The 17,943-nt window shown below is 49.0% G+C and overlaps 1 protein-coding gene across 1 annotated transcript in view; it reads right to left on the bottom strand.

The window, feature by feature from the left end:
- The window catches only part of LOC119371813 (uncharacterized), a 104,757-nt gene that overhangs the window by 56,137 nt on the left and 30,677 nt on the right, over window positions 1-17,943 (bottom strand). The window contains 5 exon segments of the mRNA XM_049411608.1: window positions 1,654-1,867; window positions 4,168-4,305; window positions 11,966-12,164; window positions 14,111-14,233; window positions 16,138-16,263. Coding sequence (XP_049267565.1) covers window positions 1,654-1,867; window positions 4,168-4,305; window positions 11,966-12,164; window positions 14,111-14,233; window positions 16,138-16,263 — 800 coding nt within the window.

Here is a 17,943-nt window from a genome sequence, read left to right as displayed (position 1 = left end):
GGCGCCGGCGCGCGCGCAGCTATTCGCCTTCGCTGTGCACAGTCGCCGTCTGACACTGCGCTGGGGCCGCTTGATAGTGCCTCTGACTGGCGTTTGCAGGTCGGTAACGCCATGGAGAAGGAGAGCGCAAATGCTGCTCGACGGCGCAGAAGAGCCGAGAAGCTTATCTCATCGGATCCCTAAGTAGTTGCCAGGCAATTAGCGGTTCAGCGTACGAAGAATGAACAGAAGAAGGCTAATAATCCTAGACAATCTTTAAAGCTAAGAATATTCAGCTGAACCTCTGGCTAACGCTACGTATATCCTGGCATAGCCGAGCTAAGCCACCGCAATTTTTTGTTACGAGATAGTTATCAGCAGCTATAGCTTATATGTACGGCAGGGGAGCCGACAGCGATATCTTACTTGAAGAGTATTATTTCTGGCAGCCAGGAGAGCAGCTGCTTATCAGCTCCGCCTGCCTTCCATACGCTGGCGTGCTTATGCCTCCACAGAAAAGGCTCTACGTCGTATGGTGTGTTTGTCTATGGGCCTAGGCTCAAGCTTCTAAGTGCAAACTTGCGCAAGGAGCGTTAGAAATGATTGTGAATATATCTCGGAACGTAAGCGCCACGGAAGCATCAAGCAAAATGCAGTTGCCTTTGGATACAATTTCCATGCAATTTTGAGACAAACACGTGTACCATAACCTCGAAACTCGAGGGGAAAAAGCAATTTTATTTTTGTTTTTGCATTTGCCGACTCTACACACGTGTTAGCGAAAATGCGTCCGTCAGGGGGTATATTACAGAACATCCGTGCAAGCATCATTTGTGTAGTAATGTTTGTGTCAACTCTTTTACTTTTACACAACATGGGGACTGCATGCACCTCCCCCGCGTACGAAAGAACTGTTGCCAGCAAAACAGCACAGTTCGCGCTCGATGCAATGCTCTGCCCGCGTGGTGCTGTTTTTATCCATGCCCGCGTAGCGACAGCTTGGGGAAAGTCAGCGAGTGGAGTACACTTCATTTTTCCCTTCCCTAAATGTTATATCAGAAAAGAAATGGGGGTGCAGCGGGGGAGGGGGGGGGGGGGTGTTGATGCCTACAACTCTTTCAGTGGCATTCCAGACACACACGGCCATATTGTCGAATCCGCCATCCTGTCAACCCCGACTGGCCTGACAGGGCTGTTGTATACGGTCTGTCTGATTGAATCAAATGGTAGAGCTCTACATGGCGGAATTTGAGTGTCCACAGCAAAGTAGGATCCCTTGACCGCGACATATGGACACCATTTTTAATTTTTGACGTGGCTTTCGAACGAGTTTGATCTTTCGTTGAACTGCTTAGTGTTACTCTTACACGGGGATCGCAGGAGGCCAGCCAACAAAATATTCTTGACTCACACTTCCGCCGGTAAGGGACAGCGACCTTGACCTGTATTTTGGTTCTAGAAATTCCAAGGAATATGCACACTGAACCAGTTTAAAAATTTTGCGTCTTACGCAATTGTTGTTGCAGCAGGGGAGCTGCGACAACACTTCCCATCCTATAGACCTGCGCGTAGTTCACGAATTAAGAGGGCCTCGGCTCATACACCTGCATTTGCGATTTGTTTTTCGCACTCGTAGCTAATGTACTACTCGTCAGGTCTTTGCGATGCGTGCTCAAAGCTTTGACTTTTGCAGCGTGACGAGGTTGTTGCCGAACTCCTTGAGCGTCGTCAGCAGCGCGTCGCGAAATTTCACCGCCGACGTCTCCTTGTTGCAGTGACGGGTGCAGATGCTGAAGCGGAACTGGTTGCACTGGTTGCTGTAGCATATGCCGTAGCCTCCGGGCACCGCGTAGCCGAATGTCATGAGGATGTCGTTGTGTGCCGATACCTGCATGGACACAGGACACTTTCTTTTAAGGCGATACCTCTACTTCTCCCGGTACAAACACAGAAAACGACCTTGAAGCTCAGCCAACATCAATTTCCTCCTCGTACGTGCGTCGTCATAGCAACGGACATGCGCGGTGTCGGTTTATTCTCCTTTCCCGCGCACCCCTCTCCGTCTGTCGGTCGAGACCTCAGCCCCTGTCACGTGACTCCCGCGCCGGCAATACGAAGCGAAATGTGGACAGCGTGCCGCTGCTTGCCGCGCGGAAGCGTCGTGGCGCGGGACATCCGGACAGCAACCTATGCTGACGATATTGTCTTATTTGCTGACAGTCGAGATGATATACAGCGGCTGGCGGATACATGCAGAAGTGAAGGTGAAGCTCTATGACTAGGATTTAGTGTAACAAAATGTGGATTGATCGTATTCAATGATCGCAATGATCAGGCGGTGTCAATACAGGGCCAAGAAATACCGAGGGCAAGCAAATACAAGTACCTCGGAGTATAGGTAAATGAGGGTGATAGGTGCATGGAGGTACAGGAAAAAGCCTCAGCAGCGAAGGGAAAGAGGAATGCTGCAATAATGAAGCACAAAGCGTTATGGGGATACAATAATTGCGAGGTGCTTCGAGGTCCGTGGAAAGGTGTAGTGGTTCGGGGGCTTACATTTGGGAACTCAGTGGTGTGCATGAGGTCAGAGTTGCAATCAGGAATGGATGTGAATCAAAGGAATGTGGGACGCCTCGCGTTGGGCGCTCACGGGGAGACGACAAATGAGGCTGTAAAGGGCGATACGGGATGGGCAAGTTTTGAGGTGTGGGAAGCTCACAGCAAAATGAGGTTCGAAGAGAGGCTAAGGAATATGAAAGAGAGTAGATGGGCAGAGAAGGTGTTCCAGTATTTGCATAGGAAGAGCGTTGACACATAGTGGAGAAAAAGAACTAGGAGGCTCACCAATTTACTGGATGGCAGCGATGAAAAAAAAAAACCCGGCTCTGAGTAACTACCGAAAGGGCAAAAAGGAAATAAGGAGGAAGGCATTTTATGATAATTCGAGGGGAAGCGCTTTACTGTTTGAAGCGAGGTCGGGTTGCTTTAGAACGCGTAGTTATAGAGCGAGATTTAGTAAAGACGAAGAACAATGCAGATGCTGTGGGGAAGATAAAGAAACGACGGAGCGTGTTCTGACTGAATGTGGAGATATCCACCCAGGTGTATGTTTGGGCACGAGCCTACATGAAGCCTTGGGTTTAATGGACAACATTGGAAAGCTGAACAAGCCTCCGATAGAAATAAGTAAAAGAGGGCTAGAGTATTGGTGGCAGAAAAGTAGAGAGAAAGGACAAAAATAAATAGTGGGAAAAGTAAGGACATTCTGCCGTAAGGGGTAGAGAACTGGGCTGTGAATTTATTTGCTTTTCTCTATAATAAGATTTATTTAATCGTACTAGACAAGGCATTACGCCAACTAAAAAAAGAAAAAAACTGAAAGCTTTCTTTTTGTCGAGTTTGGTGGCGCACATGTCACCGCCCCGTTATAAAGGGGGCGCTCATAGCATCCATCCATCCATCGCCGCGGCATGCTTTCCGCCAACGTTGCTTTCTGCTGTAGTTACTGCTATCGTTCGACAAGCTTCGTTTAACCGTGTTCAACCATATCATATTTTTATATAACGTATACCCCCCACCCAACTGCGATTTGTTAATGGCGAATGGTGGTGTGCTGCATGGTCTACCGTCGTTACTCACATACTATCAGGAGTAGTCAGCACTGGATAGTTCTGGCTAAGTGATGGTTAATGTCATCTAGTGTTGGATAACGTTGGCTAGTGCTCGCTCACGGTCACTACTGGCAAGCGTCGGCTTCTGTTGACAAAAGTTGACTAATGATGACCTGTGTTGGCTACTCTCTGTTATAATAGCAACATGGTCTTCATTCAATCTCGCTTTCGCAAATACATAGACAGCAACCTGGGGTGTTTCTCTCTGAAAATACAGCTGCTCGAGGACCGCGTTTCGTGATGTGCGCGGTCATGGGACCTGAATGCGAAGCAGTATACGCTGGCTGACTGGCTGTAGCGCATATATATACGGCCGATGGAGTGGGGGATGCTTGCCCCCCCCGCCCTCCTCCCCACTCGCGAAGAAGTTGGTACGACACTGGTCTTATGCCTGAGATACGCGTTATACGTGAGTTGACCTTATACCGCGAGTTATTTCGCCACAACAGCGACGGTGCAATGACGTCAAGCGTAAATCAGCGTGATCTGCCTGCTTTGGCTAGAACAAAGCAGTCACCTGGCTGGTGGACAACTCGAAGGTGACGCTCTTGAGAAAACCGGGGTCCTTGTAGAGGTCCGGCAGCGGTCGCTTCATTTCCTCCGCGATTTTTTTGAGACCGAGCAGCACTCGATCCACTCCTTGGCCGTACATAGCCTGGGACAAGACAGCGAGAAACACCCTTGTGCGAAAGAAAGTAAACGATCGGAAATTATTAAAGAAACGCATGTCTTCGCCTCGAAGAGGCGGCAATACTCTTATCAACCAAGCGAGGAGACATAAACGTTTGCTCGCCGCTGTAGTGCAAAGGCTTTTATTATCGGCTGATAAAAAAGAAAGAAAAAAGAATTCGAGAAAGAAAGTGTCTGTTATGGGAAAGTAAACCTGGAGGCTCGTGCAAAATATAGGGGCAAAGCGCTTTGCGAGAAATATGCCAATAATTTCGCAGCTTATTTCGCTTCATCTTCGTAACTTATTAAGCGCTACGAAAGACGGGACACAAGGCACATAACAAGGCGCTTACTCCCAGATGTGGATTTTTGGGCTAATTGGTTAAATGCATCAAAAGGTGTCATAGCGCTAGCAGACATGGACGATAAAGACAAAACGGGACAAGTGCTTGTCCCGTTTTGTCTTCCTCGTCCCTGTTATGGTACCTTTTGAAGGAAGGGTTGTCGACTTCATGCACATCGTCTTTCCGTGCTCAAATGGGGAGGATGACGTCCGTCTCTATATAGGACACGGGGCCATGGCTGCGCATGCATGGCTGTCCACGCGGCTGAGCGCATACGCAGCCCGCGTGCCGTACCTAGGGAGTTATCTGCGGCGGGTGCAAATGTTAAATGTGCAAAGATGGTTGGTGGTTTTATGCGCTCTTTCTTAAGCGAGAGGCAGTACGAAGCGTGAATTGGCTGCCCGGTGCTGGCGCTCTTCATAATGCCAGCACTGTGCCGACAAATGCTCGTTGTCGCGACATATATTGTCGCGACGTCAAGAGAGAGGTCGTAACGCACAGATCAAGAGAAGAACAGCAGGTCGGAGTTTTTAATACCGCACGCAGCGAGCTCTCTTCTTTCTTCCTATCTTCTGCACGCAGCATATGCCCATTTATATTGTCGTCGTCTTTCTTATTGCATGCACGTGGCACCCTCCGAAAGAGGCATCGTCCCGATGCGCAACCTAGGCGCTCTACTTAGCAAAGCACACACATATGCAGTGGAACCCACACAATACACGAGAGTTAGCTGGATAGGTACGGTTTCATCCGCACGACGTGGACGACTTCGGGGTGAATGTTTCCGGCGACTGGAGCTGCAATCACTGTCGGGAACGACCTCGTAGTTCACGTCGTTCAAGCGTCGGGTGACTCTGTATGGCCCAAAGTATCGTCTCAGCAGTTTTTCACTAAGTCCGCGTCGACGTATTGGTATCCAGACCCATACTTTGTCGCCTGGTGTGTAGCTAACGAATTTGTGTCGTAGGTCGCACCGTTTCGCATCTTGATGTTGTTGATGACAGATACGCACGCGGGCAAGCTGTCTGGCTTCCTCGGCGCGCTGAGTAAATTCTTCGGCGTCTGTATGAATGTCGGTCGTCACACTCGTGCGGCAGCATAGCTGTCGAACGTTGTCGTGACTTCGTGACCATGGATCAAACTGAACGGTGTCATGCCAGTAGTTCCTTGTCGAGCGGTATTATAAGCGAAAGTCACGTAAGGCAATATCTGATCCCAGTTTTTATGTTCAGTGTCGAAGTACATGCAGAGCATGTCTGTGAGGGTCTTATTAAGGCGCTCCGTTAGTCCGTTTGTTTGGGGATGGTATGCAGTTGTTCCACGGTGAGCCGTACCGCTGAGCCTGAGAACCGACTCCAAAAGCTCTGCGGTGAATGCAGTGCCTCTGTCTGTGATCACAACTGTTGGGGCGCCGTGCCAAAGGACGACGTTTTCTATGAAGAACTGAGCCGCTTCTGCTGCTGTGCCCCGCTGCATAGCTTTAGTCTCCGCGTAGCGGGACAGGTAATCGGTGGCGACGATAATCCATCTGTTCCCCGCAGTAGAAGTTGGGAATGGGCCTATAAAATCCATTCCAAATTGGGTGAATGGCTTTGCTGGTGTTTCGACTGGATGTAAGAGACCGGCTGGCTTGCCAGGGGGCGCCTTGCGTCTTTGGCAGTCGGAACAAGTCTGCACGTGATGTTTAACGGCAGCAGGTAGCTTTGGCCAATAGTACTTGCTTCGCAGTCGGCACAATGTCCGGGTGTATCCCAGGTGACCAGAAGTGGCTTCATCATAGCACGCGTTCAGAATTTCTTTTCTAAGTGATTCAGGCACGACGAGCAAGTACGTGCTGCCGGTGGGAGAAAAGTTTTTCTTGTACAGAACATTGTTCCGCAAGCAAAAAGACGGCAGTCCTCTGGCAAATACTCGCGGCGCGTCATTGCATCGTTCTTCTAAGAAATCAATGAGCGGTAATAGCTCTGGGTCGCCGCGCTGCTCTTGTGCAATGGTGGCCGTGGTGACGACTCCCAAGAATGCAGCGTCCATGCTTTCGTCATCAATAGCGGCAGGCTCGACAGGCGACCGCGAGAGACAATCGGCGTCAGTATGCCTCTTCCCGGATTTATAAATAATGGTCATGTCAAACTCTTGAAGCCTCAGACTCCAGCGCGCCAAACGGCCAGATGGGTCTTTCAGGTTAGTAAGCCAGCGAAGAGAATGGTGATCGCTGACAACCTTGAATGAGCGGCAGTACAAATATGGACGAAATTTAATTACCGCGGCGCCCACACCACGGCGAGGGACTCCTTCTCGGTTGTCGAGTAGTTCTCCTCCGTGCGAGAGAGAGTTCTGCTTGCGTACGCTATTACTTTTTCGGAGCCGTCTTGCCACTGCACGAGTACGCCACCCAGACCCACATTGCTGGCGTCGGTGTGGAGTGCGTAGGGGCTTCCTGGTCGAAGTGCGCAAGAACTGGTGGCGTTTGCAAGCGTTGACATAGTTCGTTAAATACCATTTGCTCCTTTTCGTCCCAAAGGAAGGGAACGTCCTCTCGTGTGAGTCGTGTCAATGACGCTGCAATAGATGAAAAGTCCGCGATGAATCGGCGGTAATAGGCGCACAGCCATAAGAAGCGCCTCACTGCATTTTTGTCTTGTGGTGCAGGAAACTTTGCCACAGCGTCTGTTTTGTCCGGGTCAGGTCGAACACCCTCGTGACTGATGACGTGGCCTAGGAAGCTGAGTTCACTGAAGCCGAAGTGGCATTTTTCCGGCTTTAACGTCAGGCCAGCCGAGCGTATAGCTTGGAGAACTGCGCATAGCCGGCTTAGGTGTTCCTCGAACGTTGCCGAAAATACAATAACGTCGTCTAGATAGACCAAGCATGTTTGCCACTTCAGGCCTGACAGCACGGTGTCCATTAGACGCTGAAAAGTGGCTGGCGCTGAGCATAACCCGAATGGAAGCACCTTAAATTCGTAAAGACCATCGGGTGTCACAAAGGCAGTTTTTTCACGATCTCTCTCGTCGACCTCTATCTGCCAATAGCCGCTTCGCAGGTCCATGGATGAAAAGTAGCGCGCATGCCGCAGCCGATCAAGCGAATCGTCTATGCGTGGCAGCGGATAGACGTCTTTCTTCGTGACTTGGTTTAACTTGCGGTAATCGATGCAGAAGCGCAAGGAGCCGTCTTTCTTTTTTACCAAAACCACAGGGGATGCCCAAGGGCTTTTCGAAGGCTGTATGACGTCATCCTCAAGCATCTTGTGTACTTGTTTTTGAATCTCCTCGCGTTCTTTCGGAGCCACACGGTAGGGATTTTGTCGGATTGGTCGCGTGCTATCTTCAGTAATTATTCGATGCTTGGTCAATGGTGTTTGCTTGACCTTTCACGTAGACGAAAAGCAATCTTGGGACTGGTGTATCAATTCCAATAGGCGTTTCCTATCTGATGGCGACAGCGTAGAGGAGACGTCGACAGATAAAGGAGTCGAGGCAGGGTCAGTCGCGTCGTCCGGTTGCAAAGCGAAACAACGCCTTGCTTGGTCTATGTCGTCGTAGTAAGCAATTGCGGTGCCCTTCTGGATGTGACGACGCTCGTTGCTGAAGTTCGTGAGGAGCACTTCTGCCTGCCCATCAGTCAGTGCCAAGACGCCTCTCGCGATGGAAACGCCTTGCGTAAGCAACAGCGTAACTATTTGCTCTGCTATCACCATAAGCGTGCGCAGGGTTCCCATTCAGGGGGGGCGAAGGTTCGTCGCAGCGCCCCCCTCCCTATTATGTCAATGTGTGCGGCTGCCTTTGCGCCCCCCCCCCCCTACAATGTATAGGGCTGACTTTGCGCCCCCCCCCTTCTCGCCCCCTTGCACCCCCCCCCCCTGCGCACGCCTATGGCTATCACATCCTGATGGCATTGCCTTTCACATGACACCGACACAAGGCAGCAGGATCTCGGCGGGAGCGTTACATCGTCGGCTACTCGCAAACGCCCGCGTGGTTCGTCAATGATGGAGTCGACATATGGATGTGCTGAAAACGTCACCATGCGTTCTGGGATGTTGATGACGGTGCCGTGATCTTGCAGAACATCCATGCCAAAAATGAGCTCTCTACCAGGCACGTAGGCAAGGGGGGGGGCCCGGGGGGCCCGGCCCCCCCCCCCCCCCCCGAAATTCGTCCGGCCTTCTATATTCCCGGGCAACTTTTGTTTTATTTTTGCCATGGAAAGACTTTCTTTCGAACAATTGGGCCTTGGGCTCCCCCCCGAAAAAAAATCCTGGCTACGTGCCTGCTCTCTACAACACTCTGGCAGAATGACAAAAGAGGCGACGAAGCTAGAATTACCGATGAGGAGCCGAGCGGTGCATTTACCCGTGGGAGTCATTAGGTGACCCCCAGCACTTCTTATGTGCGGCCCTGTCCACGGTGTCTTGACCTTACGAAGGCGGTTGGCGAGCTCTTGCCGCATAATCGAGAAGTCAGCGCCTGTGTCAACCAGTGCTGTCACGTGATGTCCGTCTATGAGCATACTGAGATCGGCCCGTACGACTTCGTCGGCATTGGTATTCGTCGTTGTCGTCGTCGTCATATCGTCTTCTTTCGGCGGTAGGGGGGACTTTTCGGCGTCTCGACGATTGGCAACCTTGCCCCCGGAGGTCGCAGCAGTTAGTTTCCCCGGCGTGGGCTAGGGGAACGGCCTCTGGCGACGTCCGCGTAGCTCTGGCGGTTCGGGGAAGTCTGACGCTCAGGGGACGGAGATTGCCAGCGACGACGTGGTGAAGTTACTTGGCTGGTCGGCAGGCGATCACCGTCGTTGGCTCGATGGTCTTCAATACCAAAAGATGCGGGGCGAGAAAAGTTGCCAAACCAAGCATCTCGATGATGGCAGTAGCGGAGAATGTGGCCTGGTTCCCGCAAGTGGAAGCAAAGGGGTCGACGGTCGGCCGTTCGCCACAAGTCGGTTCTGCGAACTGGTGGTCGTCTCACAGAATCCCGTTGCCACCAAGGCACGGCAGCGGACCGTGGCTGGAAGGGCCGTGGCTGGAAGGGCGCTGCCTCAGGTGTGGGCGAAGGCCGACGAATCACATCAGCATAACTCAATAGACATGGCTCAGGACATGGTGCGGGTGATGTGAACGCTTGCCTCAACTCCTGGCGCACGATTTTGGCAACAGAAGAGACTGGTGGCTCGGTGGAAGGAACGCCAAGGGCCCGAAGTTCCTCACGCAGTATTTCCCTGATCATCTGTCGTAGGGAACTTTCGCAAACGGCAGCGTTCTGAGCCGCAGCGCTTACTGGCGCTGCGGCACAGGCACATATTGTCGCGACTTACGTCGCGACAATATGTTCCTGTTTGTCTGTGCGCGCGTGACATCATGCTTGTTAACTTAATTAGTAAGAGAATGTTTACTGCTATTTATACGGCCGACAAGACTACGAACTTTATTTCGTCTTGTTGTATAATTTTACTATTGCTTTCAATATTCCTCCTTTCGGGTGGAACTGCGACATTTTTTGCGAGACCCGTGGTTCGCTTACAAACGTATTTTTCGTAATTAAGCGTCTCAGTTGCGCGATATGTCATAACTCCTAAGGGCGAAATGCAAAAACAGCCGAGTACTTCGATTTAGGTGCAGCTTAAAGAACCCCAACTGGTCAAAATTAATCCCGTGTAACTACACTATACGGCGTGCCTCAATTATATTTTGTTTTTGGCGTGCACGCAAAGCGTCAGAATCTAATGTACTTGTTTCTTTGTTGTCGCTATCTTTATCTAATTATAAAGCACCTAATGCACAGCACTGAGTAACCGGCTCATAATGCATAAAAATTGAGCACAGATGGCTTTAGGGTTTGTGTTCGCGAAATTGACAAAAGATAGTAAAAAATTTAGAACGACGTTGCCAATGTGAAATCGCATGTGGAACCTGACCACAAAAGTTTTCAAGCATAAACTTCTGAAAAGAGATAATCCCCCCCGTCAGGTGGCTCAGCGAAAGCTTTTTTTTTTTTCCTGACTGTTGTTCTTTGTGGCCTATCGGCGTTCCCTTTTACTGACCTCACTTCTGTGACGGAAATGACGTGAGTGAATTGTTGGTGGATCCCGGCATGAAAGACTTTCGTGCTTAAAAAACGGTGCAGTCATCATTGCATCCCACCTTTGGACTAAAAGGTGCTGTGGACACCTTCCCTAATGACCAGAGCATTACTTCACAAAATACTGGGAATACTTTCTAGACTTATGGCGAAGAAATTTTATCATTTTTACTATTTCTACGCCGTGAAAACTTTTGCGGTCGCTACAAGGTGGGGGAGCGATACAATCGGACGCTCTTCCGAGCTTCTCGTTGAGGAGGCTGCAATGTATCAGCAATCTTAACTCGAACGCTCCGAAGCGTGGCCTGGACTGGTTTGACTGATGCCAGCCGCGAAGCGCTGGGCGCTGTGGCCGAGATAATAACTCGGTATGCTTGGATGGTATTTCGGCATGCATTGGTAACATCTCGACAACAGAACCCAAAGCAACGCTGCGCTGGCGTCAATCAAACCGTTTCGGAACACACTGCGTAGCGTTCGAGGTAAGCTTGCTGACGACTGTACATGGGCGCCGTATATAACGACATCTCAGGAGCATGTCATCTGTCTTCACTAGTATCACGATGCCATCTGCAATTGTATACACATGACAAAAGCGAATCATATACACTCCGTATGCCAAGTCCCTGACGATGGCGTGTACCTAACCAGTATTACCTCATTTCAGTACGGAGAGCGTGTAATTTAGAGGCTCCCTAAAGGTACATTGTCCATAAATGTTCCATAATCAGCCCGCTGGGGCGCATAATGCTGCATTTATGTGGCGCTGGCTAGAAATGAAGCCAAACACGTTCGCGATTTCACAGTTTAAACTGCCCCCCCCCCCCCCCGCCCCCCTCGTACTCTGTTATAGCCGCCGCCGCTATATGTTCTTTCACTTAGAACAAAGTTATTATTGACACCTTCATAAATAAAGTACACTTACTTCCCAGACACCCGTTGTGTATACAATCCGCATGTGTGCATGAACAAAGGCGCATGGTGCATACTAATTTTTTTAAGCCGGCCAATTACGTTTCGCTGTTCTGTCATTCGATGTTCCTCGTTAACTGAACACTTTTGAACAGAAGTATATTTCACTGAACCGTTGGCCATCAGCCTTGCAGCTAAAATTCGCGATTATAGCATCAGTCCTTTTTCACTCATTCTGTATGCAGCATCGAGGGCAGTACACGGTGCCACGGTGAGCGCAGCAATCAAATGCCGCAATCCACGTGCTTACGCGTGAGGCGTATTCCTTGTGAGCGGCGATGGCGTTCCTGAGCATGGCGTCCTTCTCGGCCATATTTAGCCCTCCGCTGAGGTACTCGCGGCAGAACATGTCGCTCTCCGTGCACTGTGACCGGATGGCTTCGGTGCGCCCCAACAGGAACATGCGCGTCGACGCGCTCTCGTACGTCGCTGGGCTGTAGCCGTGCAACCTGCGCAGTGCAACCTTTACGCGTCGTGCGCCACTTGGTCTCCGGTATTGCTTCCCGTGACCTTTGGTGAAATCCCGGAGGCCACGGGAAAACCGAATAGAGAAACATGGGAACTCTGCAGGATCTATAGAAACTATTGCTATTCAGCCAGCGCGGTGATTACAGGTATCGACATCGTCAGCATTATTTTATGACCGCTGCAAGATAAATACATTTTCCAACGATCTCCAAATGTATTTCCTTCAGCTGACATGGACATGTAATTGGCATATATGGTGGATAATTCAATAGATACGTATACGTGTAATTCTGGGTATTATAGTACACAGACTTGCCTACACTTTGCCCTTCCGTTCATGACTTCAAACAACTTTGTGACTCTTGCAAATTGATCCTGTTCAACAAAATATTGCATTTTAAATACCATACAATTCGCGGTGAGTCTGCACGTGAGTAACAGTACTGACAATTGGGCGAGTTGGTACTGATTCATGACTCGTTGCGCAACATACACACGGACGAAGAAATAAAAGGACACCATGGGCGCAACGTGGTGTTCCGTGTGTGTGTTGCGCAGTCAGTCATAAAGACACATGAGCAGTATCATTGTCTTCATGGTCGCTTAGAAAACTGTATGATATCTCGGGAGTTCATAAATATATATAAACAATGAAGATAGGGTTAACCGCAACAAATAAAGACACAAGGACGTCTAACGCCACAAGAGAAAAATTAAACAAATCCGCGTATCACACGTGATTTCCATGTATTATCTTCAGCAGGGCCCGATTTGCTGCCAGAAATCTCAGTAGGATACCCTAAAAGAATGACCACCACTTATTGCACATGGTGTACGCACGTGTACACACTTGTTTTGTCGCCGTGGTATAATCACGTGACGCGGCAACTATGCATCTTCAATACATGTGCACTATATAGAATCTTGTTATGGTAAACCAGTGGGGACTGCAGGGGCAAAAGCACACTTTAAAAAGCGTGCGCCCTTTGGAAAACGTGAGGCCTTTTGCGCTTTCACTCTTATTGACTATGGGATACTAACTAGCCCAAACTGGCACACTATGGCATGTAAATTTGTTATAAAGTGCCGCGTCCGCGTCAGCAGCGTCCAATTTCAATAGCGTTCCTGGTAGGGAAATAGCGGGAGCGCAGAATGGCTTTTACAGGCCCTAATGGATAAAGAAGCACACCAGTGGCTTGGGCAGGCCTGATGACGTGTACTGTTTCGTTGAAAGAAATAAAAGTAAAGTATGAAATCAAATGAAATAAAGATATTCACACAAAAGTGTGATCGATTATGATTATTGATATTAGACGCAGATTACAGCCTTTATGATGCAAGTCCACTGCAAGAGTGGTACTATAATAAAGAAAGTGCATTCACCAAACCGATAAGCGAAAAAAAATTGAATAACCTCACTGACAGTGCAGTAATAAGCGAAGTCTCTTATTAAAGAACATACGAGTTACGGATGTTGTGTTTATTGTGAATAGGTAGAACGATAAAGAAGAGCTCATGTTAAACGAACAGTTACAGTGTACATAAAAAAGCCCATGACTATATTGACAATTCCTTCCCACCGTTCACCATTTTTAACAATGCCTTACCGAGCTACCTTTGAAAACTTGGCCACCTATATATTAACCTTATCTCCGCATCTCTGTGACGTCATACTGCGTAGTGCATATAGAGTGAAATTCACTATATCCGGAGTTACTCCACAATGTCACCTTTTACGCGAGTTACACTATAACGAGGTTTCTACGCTCTCTCGATACAGGAACAGACTGCTATATCCTATCCGTATATACTGTTCCATGCAGAACGGCTTCTCATGTACGCTGCAGATAACGCGGCTGTAGTGAAATGCGCGCATGTTAAGCATGTTGATTCAAGATACGGATTGTCCCGTATATTATGAACTAACCGAAAGAAGGACAGCTGGAATGCCATCTGGATGAAACTGTCGGGGCTCATACGGCACGACTTGATGAAGTCCTTGCCGTAGTCCTCGAACCGGTAATCGATGACGTCCACGTCCCGTGCCAACCTTAAAATGAATGAATGAATGAATGAATGAATGAATGAATGAATGAATGAATGAATGAATGAGGACCACGTCAGGAGGAAAACCACCTGCTCTTGTCCTGACCGCGGGCAACGCCTGTGTATTGTCCGAAAAATGAATGAAAATGAAATGGATGGCTCATAGGCTTAAACATTTCGGCATGTATTTGCGCATATGTTATTCTTTTCAGCCCTGTCTCTACACGCGCAGCAGATTTTGAGGAGAGGCATTACTTATATACTTACTGTAAGCACATCGTAGACAACCAAACAAAAACGAATCAAAACCAGCAGTAGGAAAGAACTTAATACATGCCGGATGTTTTCCGAATATTCCAAGAATTTTTCAATATATTTTCGTTCCAAAGAAAATTTCTTCAAAAGTAAACTATCAAGTGTGGCGAACGCTTATAAATGTTGAAATAACGCCAATTAATACGAATTAGACGAACAATCACTAATTAGCGTTTTAATTATAAATTACTATATTGCACATAACTGACAAATTTTAGCCGGCGAGTCCGCAAGGCGTATACATTTCGAACGAATTCCCAAAGCGTTGTACAAAGTATCGACACAGGCGTTCTAGTTTGGCGCTTCTCTGCACAAAACGGCGCTTTCTTACAAAAGTAACGGGAACATTACATTTCTGCCGTAAGTTTGACGACGCATATTCCAAAATCCTTGCCATCCTCGCATTTCATTCCAAGTTAGTATGCCTTGCAAACTTAGGGCCAAACAACGAAACGTTCCTTTCCTCAGTAAGGAAGCCTTTACTTTGGTGAGGCCGCCTTATGTCACTCTGAAAGCTTCCTCACTGAGGAGCCCTCAGTGAAGGCTTCCTTGGCGCTTCCTCAGCTCAAGGTTGCTTTGGGGCTACCTTCGTGCGCCCTTAGGTCCGCTCCTGGCCCTGAACGAGCGCTTCACCTCACAGCTAGCCCACGTGATGAGCTAGCCCACGTGATGCTTGTTTCCGAGGCAACCCTCCCACCCCACCTCTGCGGGACACGCGAGCGTGCGTGCACGGTGAAGCGCGTGACAGCGTTTAAAGTACAGTGTACTAGTTTAAAGAGGCGGGCGTTTCAGTGTTGCTAGAACGCACCACGTTTTGCGCTCGACTACGGTGGCTTTTCACATTTAGTAATCGCAGTTGGAAGAAAGCGTACACGCGTCTCTATATTAACACTTCAATTTGGAAGTGATGTGGTGACCCAACTTTTTTTACAGAATAAACGCTTGTGAGCAAAGCTTATATTCGATAATCTCGAAAGCAGGAGTGCGGCAACCATTCCTCCCGCGAGGACGGGTGAAGGGAGCTTTCAGAGTACGCTTGCTTCCTCCGTCGGTACTTGGCTGTAAGGAGGCCTCACGTAAGGTGAGGACGCGGTCGAAGGAAAGGAACGTTTCGTTGTTTGGCCCTTAGTCTACAATTCGTCACTTGCAATGGTGCCTTAAAGCAATTAATTTGAAAAGTGTTTAGTGAATATTAGTCAATCAACTACTAATTCGCGTGGTTACAACATTTATTGACGTCCCCTGCACCTGACAGTTTACTCTTGATGATTTTTTTCCCCGGAAACAATTATACTTAAAAACTGCTGGCAGTCCTCGGAAAACCCCTGCATACCGAAACGCAATACGTAAGGGTGGCTTTTTATTCTTACGGGGTTAAGCACGCGGGAAAAAAAATATTATTTTGCTCGTTAGGCTAAGTCTCTAAGGTTGGCAACACCGATGAATGCGAAATTCAACTGATGCGTGTTTTTCGACCCCCTAGTGGGCCTGCAAAACGCCCCTCCATCATTCCTCGCGACCGTGCATTACTGTCTTACAACTATAAAAGTGAATACACGTAGAAAGTCGGGATGCAGTGTGAAACAAACTGACTCCTCCATTTTGGCCTTGGCAACGGCGATGTCGTCCAGACTCTCCTTGCTGAGGTTGAACTCCAGTTTAATGGGTTTGTCGTCGGGGCAACTCGGAGGGTCAAGCTTGTGCTTTGCCGTCTTCTTCCTGCGTGACGTGCACCGTAGGTGTGAACACTGCGCGCACTGGAAGCGAGTCGGGTGGGAACAGTTTTGAGGGAGCTATTTAATCACAGCCATATTGGTTTCCTCAATAATTAGGCTTGAGCAATTCCTCCATAGCTCTGAGCTCACCAGCGGCGAAGCCAGGGGTATTCAACTCATAAGAGTGCGCACGGGGCTGAAGGGCAGGGGGCGGGAGGGGGGGGGTGGCGACCGCCTTCCCTAATCACCCAAGGGGGCGCAAAGTCTGAACCATAATTTTACCCAGTTCAACCCGTCCCGTCATTGCTTAAAGAGCAGGGTTATGACCACGCAGGTTTTTTATGGTAATGGCGGCCGAAGTTGCATTCCAAGAACTGTTTACTTCCCATCTTTGCTCCCGAAAAGCCAGGAACCAAAGGCAGGCTATGCTTTATTTTCGTGCCTTTTGGACTCGACCAACGGGGGGGACGCTGCGACGATGGAACTTTGCCCCGCCACTTCCCCTAATGGAGAACCCTGCGCATGGCCATGTTTCAAACCCTTCCTCAAATTTTACTATTTGTATGCGTATATACTATACGAGCACACATACAAACACACGCCCGAACATACAAGAAGGGAGGTCGAAAGCCCACACCCCTACCCCAGCAACAAATTTCTGGCTACGCCCCTGAAGCTCAGTCACTGCGACAGTACAGTCGGACACCTTTCTCAAGAACAGTTTTCTTCCTTACGAAGCACGCAATGTCGGGCTCGGCCGCTGCAGTGTTACCCACAGTGGCTGCATGCAAGGCTCATGCAGAACATCCGGTCATAGCTGCATGATGGAGGAGCGGTAGGGGCATCCGACTTTCAGCTGCACATTGATGCAAGAACGTGAGGCCAAGTTCGCTAAGGTTTTTATTCCGAAGTGCTTTACGCCATTGGCCGGATTCCTTCGCAAATATGATCGCGATTGGATGTCGTCTGTTCTTACGTACAGTTCTGTTGAGTAAGAACTCTTTCGTGAACCCGAGCCCTGGGCTCCCCGTATTCACACACACGCACACAAAAAGGAATCACTTGCGATTTAGCACTAAATGCAAGAGGAACGCGTTAGCATTCAAGAGAACAGACTTTTGGGCTAGTTGGCTCGATACATTCAATGAAGCCATAACGCTGAAAACACCGGGACCAAGGAAGAGGACAGGACGTGCGCTCCCCCAACTGATTTTTATTTCTGAAACGTGTTGTACTTATACCAAAAAAGAGTACAGCAAGAAAAGTGCAAGCCAGCATCATCCAGATATGCGGTTTCCTGTGCGCTCGAGTAATCGACGGAGCGCTGACACAGTTGGCACATTGTTTTGCAATCAGACTGGCCTCGACTATCTCCCGTGCATCCTGATCAAAGTTCCTATCTAAATCTTAGCTTCACAGATTGTTTTGCGGGCCTTGGCGGACTTCCGTCACATCACTTCAAACTTCCACCTATTTCTTGACGTCACATCCCACTTTCGTCATGTGGTCCGCGCCATACCTAACTACCATAGCACATCCGATTCTTTCTCTGACTTGCGGCACTCCAATACCGGTCTTAATTGCACTTAGGGTTCCCACTTCCGGTGTTAATGCTTCCTGGTCGACTGGCTTCTTGTCGATAAACCTACTTCGGTATACAGTTCCAGTTAGTGTAATTGAATTA

The sequence above is a fragment of the Rhipicephalus sanguineus genome, chromosome 1, assembly GCF_013339695.2.
Source record: "Rhipicephalus sanguineus isolate Rsan-2018 chromosome 1, BIME_Rsan_1.4, whole genome shotgun sequence".
Classification (NCBI taxonomy): Eukaryota; Metazoa; Arthropoda; class Arachnida; order Ixodida; family Ixodidae; genus Rhipicephalus; species Rhipicephalus sanguineus.
The sequence above is the reverse complement of the archived record's forward strand: the minus strand, read 5'-3'. Positions and strand labels throughout refer to the sequence as shown.